Source organism: Apaloderma vittatum, unplaced genomic scaffold (genome assembly GCF_000703405.1).
Source record: "Apaloderma vittatum isolate BGI_N311 unplaced genomic scaffold, ASM70340v1 scaffold11166, whole genome shotgun sequence".
NCBI lineage: Eukaryota > Metazoa > Chordata > Aves > Trogoniformes > Trogonidae > Apaloderma > Apaloderma vittatum.
This window is the reverse complement of record NW_009723381.1, coordinates 18,368-22,483: the sequence shown is the minus strand read 5'-3', so window position 1 is coordinate 22,483 and position 4,116 is coordinate 18,368. Positions and strand designations below refer to the sequence as shown.

At 40.7% G+C, this 4,116-nt stretch overlaps 1 protein-coding gene across 1 annotated transcript in view; it reads left to right on the top strand.

The window, feature by feature from the left end:
• Window positions 1-838, top strand: part of ZFYVE1 (zinc finger, FYVE domain containing 1) — a 23,057-nt gene extending 22,219 nt beyond the window's left edge. The window contains exon 12 of the mRNA XM_009872099.1: window positions 761-838. Within this exon, the coding sequence (XP_009870401.1) occupies window positions 761-838 (78 nt within the window). The remainder of the gene's footprint in view (window positions 1-760) is intronic.
• The last annotated feature ends 3,278 nt before the right edge of the window (window positions 839-4,116 follow it).

Genomic DNA, 4,116 nt, shown 5'->3' with positions numbered 1-4,116 from the left:
ACAAATGAAAATATCTGGTCTCACTTTCACCTCGTAACCTGTTGCAGCCAGAGTGCATGTTTCCAGTTTCTGGCCTCCTCTCGTGTTATATCCATCTCGGAACACTGGGAATGAGCTTACGTGCAGCCTCTAGGTTTTAATTTCAAATTAACTGGGGAAGGGAGAGAGCTCCCTTATAAATGAGCAAACCAAAATCCAGTGTATCTTATTCCAAGTTAAAAAAAATAAATATATATCTATATATATCTATCTATCTATGTATAATTTAGTATGTTAAGAATACGGTTGGCTTATGAAGCTTTGAGCATTCCTAGTTCAAATGATGGATGGTAGTGTTCCTTACTGTACTGGATCAGACTTAACAGCCTTCTGATTCTGCTTGTGGAATGTCTTGTTGATCATGATGTCCCGTGAGGAAGGTTTGGACTCTGTGCTGCCAGGAAACCTCCAATGTTGCTGTGTGAATTACACCTGGTAATTCAACCAACCCTACATCTGGAGGTGCCATACTTCGGGCTGTGCAAGGTGAAATCCCGATTCATTAGCAAGTTTGTTTGAACTGTGATACGAGCAGCGGTCTTGCAGTGCAAGAGGTATCGAGTTGAAATAGACCCCGTGGTAGAGACCAGCAAAGCTCTGAAAGGTAAAGCAAATCACGTGTCACAAGGCAAAGAGTTCTGATTTTTGCCATTTCAGCTTCAATACCAGATCAAAAGGTAGCAGGGTCTTGTTCTCCCTGACAATGTTCTCACGTACTCAGGTTTTCTTCAAGTTTCTCTGCCAGCTTGTTGCAGCAAAAAGTTTTGTCCAGAGCAGAACAAGAGAACGTGTTACGTAAGCAATTCTGAAATACGAAGTTTGAGTTGTTTGGGTTGTGCTGACTTTTTCTTTTCCCCTACTTTTTAAGTGATCCTGGAGTCTCTGGAGCCTCCGTGTTCTCAGATGTGGTTGCATAGAAACTGCACAGATTTGACTTACAGTTTTTCTAATAATACGAATTTACAGATCCACCTGGAAAATGGGAACCTTTCTTCTTTGCTCTTAGCAACTGGCACTCACAGGACGTTATCCTTTTATTAAAGGACTGCAATGAATTCACTGATTCTGTTATGAAAAGCACCACTTAACCTAACTAACAGTGTCTTGTACTGTGCATTTGTGGTTCCAGTTATAAGAAGTAAGAGACCATTATGGATTAAACTGCCTAAAATTCTCCCTTCTTGGCTTACATAGACAAGAATTCTTCCACCACATGAGAGATGTCTCCTCTTGGAGTGGCTGGAGTTTGATGCAATGTCCTGGAACTGTGGTATTTTTTTTTCCCCAGCTTATTAAATGTGCTTTTGTGTAGATGAGTGCCCACCACCCTGTTTTAGGACTGTATTATTAAATTAACTGCTATAAAAGACTTGATCTTCTCAACAAGCGTACTGACTTTTTCCTTGTAACAAGCGGCTCTCACTTTGTCTCTGAAAGAACACACTCACAAAGTGATTGCCCCTTCACAACTACATCCAGCCTACACGTGGACGTAAACTTAGAAGACATTCCAGGACACCTTCGGTACTGGCCGAGCTTACTGGGGACTGTCGAATGGTTTAGTAAGCAAAATCTGCCATAAAGTAACAGTTGCCCAAGGAAGGGCATGAGTAGGTAGAAATCCTCTCTTAAAAGACATTCTGCGCATCCAGCATAATTCTGTGCTTCAAAGTATTTTTATTTTTTTAAATGGGTGAGCAATGTGTTCTTGGTTTGTAGGCTGTGCCCTGTGTGCTGTTGATGCATGTGGCTTTACTACCATGTTAATGCACAAAGAGAAAGCAGCCATGACATTCCTTGTATAAAATCTTTGGCATCTGTTTCAACAACTTGTCTGGTTTTTCTTCTTCCTTGTCACAGCCAGAATTACTATGCAGTCAAAGAGAAAATAGTCTCAACATTTTACTGTGTATATATGATTTTAGTACCTGAGCAACCCATCAATATGCAGCATCCATTCTTGATTGATTATCCTGGAGCTGAATTTTTTTATGCTGTTGCTCAACTCAAGCAAAATCTTACATGGTGTTTAAACTGCAGCAGGCTTGGTGTTACTCTTTCTGGACAATGGTGACATGATTATTTTTGTTTCCAAACAGGAAAAAAAACAAAACATGTTCTGTAAGGTTTAAGTTCACTGCTGCTCTCTGTACGCAGAGCTTTAATGTTTTTTGGGAGTGTTGGGTGCTGTGAGTATGCAGAGTATAGAACATGGTTCTTAAATGGATTAGCTATTGAAAGGGTGTAGATGCATATTTTAGCAGAGCCCAACGGCAATTAGTACTAACATATTAGGATTCAACAAACAAAAGAGCTCTAAATGATGTATGTGGACAAGAAAGCTCTACAGGAAACTTAAATGGAAGAAAGAGAAAACCTGAAAAAAAATCACTAAAGCAAGTAACACAGGATCATCCTGTGCTGGGGTGGGACTGTTGGCCTGAAGACAAGGGTTAATCCTTGCAGCAGAAACCTGTGGGTTTTATTCCTAAATTCTTAGGAAAGATGCTTGGTATGCAGAAGTATCGGTGGCATCTAATCAGAGCGAGACTTTGCGAAACCTGTCAGGGGTTCACAGTCACCTTCCCGGAGCTCTGCAAAAGCCCCAGCAGTGAGTGTTTCGTAAGGGCGGAGTGAAACACGTCTGACATTCTTGTGCAGCTCTTGTGCAAAAAAGTCTCAATAATTTGTGAGGGCAGGGAATAGAAGGAGATGGTTTTCTAGGAAATTTCTGGAAGATCACTATGTGTGTTTTACTGAAGACAAACTAATTCCTTGCCATGATATTGCAGTTGGTTGAGATGGTAGCACATCCTCTGGATCAACAGAAGTTCACTGTAATGTTAATATTTTAGTAGCTAAAATCAGCGTGCTGTCTTGGTAAGGTGATGAATTCTATTGGTCTGAGCCATGGCATGATAAAAGCATGTTCTGAGTTACAGAATGAAGTTACCTGACTGATTGTAAATCTCTTGTGAGGAAAAAAGTGTCAGATTGATTACTGGCCGATCAAGCAGCTTCTGTGCCTCTTGTGATTAGGAAATGCTATGAAAAACGTTTAGTAAAATAAGAATTATGCCGGCACAAAGATGTACTCTAGTGAAAAACTAGTTCTTCACCCAAAGCTCCACAAAAAGAGCCTAGATTTGTAGAAGAAAAAACGTCGGATATGATTGCTCAATTCTGATGGATTTATTTCCGTTGTGGGTACATATGCCAGTTCAACGTAAAGATTTATCTTCAAATAGGTGATGTGGGTTTTCCTCTCCTTCTGTGAAGCAGGTATATGTGAGCTTCATACAGATGTGTACACTTCTAGTTAGACTGCCCAAAACCTTGTTGCCAAACTTGCTTTAAATGTTTACTGGGTACACATTGCATGTGAGACTCACTGCTGGGGAAAGGGATGGTGGAATGGCTTCCCCCTGCTCACACGGACCTGACTCTTCATCATCTTGTTGCTGCCAGCCTGACCAGCCTGGTGAGGTTCAAGTGCTCCTCTCACGCTCTTATTTTGCAGCCTCTCATCTACATGTTTCATTGACAACCGATGTTGTCAGTCGCTGTAACTCCACACGTTGTGGCATTGTCCTTGCGTTTGATGTATTGCTGATGGCTGTAATATGATTTGGCACCAATGGATACATCTTTGCCTGCCAGTAATTTGAGAGCAGGGACTCTCAAATCACTTGGACAAGTGATAGAACTGTCTGGTTTTATCATCTGTGTCCTGTCCCTACCCCCTGCTTTGGCCGAGCACTCGGCCAAACACTATTTACCACTTTCTTGGTAAATAGATGCTGACATGTATATTCTGTCAGTCACAGCACATAGCATGACATAAAATGTGTTCTTTTTCGTAGCATAGGCACATCAGCAATGAAACCATGGCAATGCCAAAATAAATAAAAACTTACTATCGTGGCTTTCAAAATCAAGAGTATAATGTGACAAAGACAAAGCTAAACTAGAATGGCAGCTAGCTGGTTATCTTAAGCCAAAATTGAAGTGCATTCAGCTTTTAAACTTCATTTTTATTGAGTGTCACTCAAGCAAAAAATAAAGCAATGCAAATAT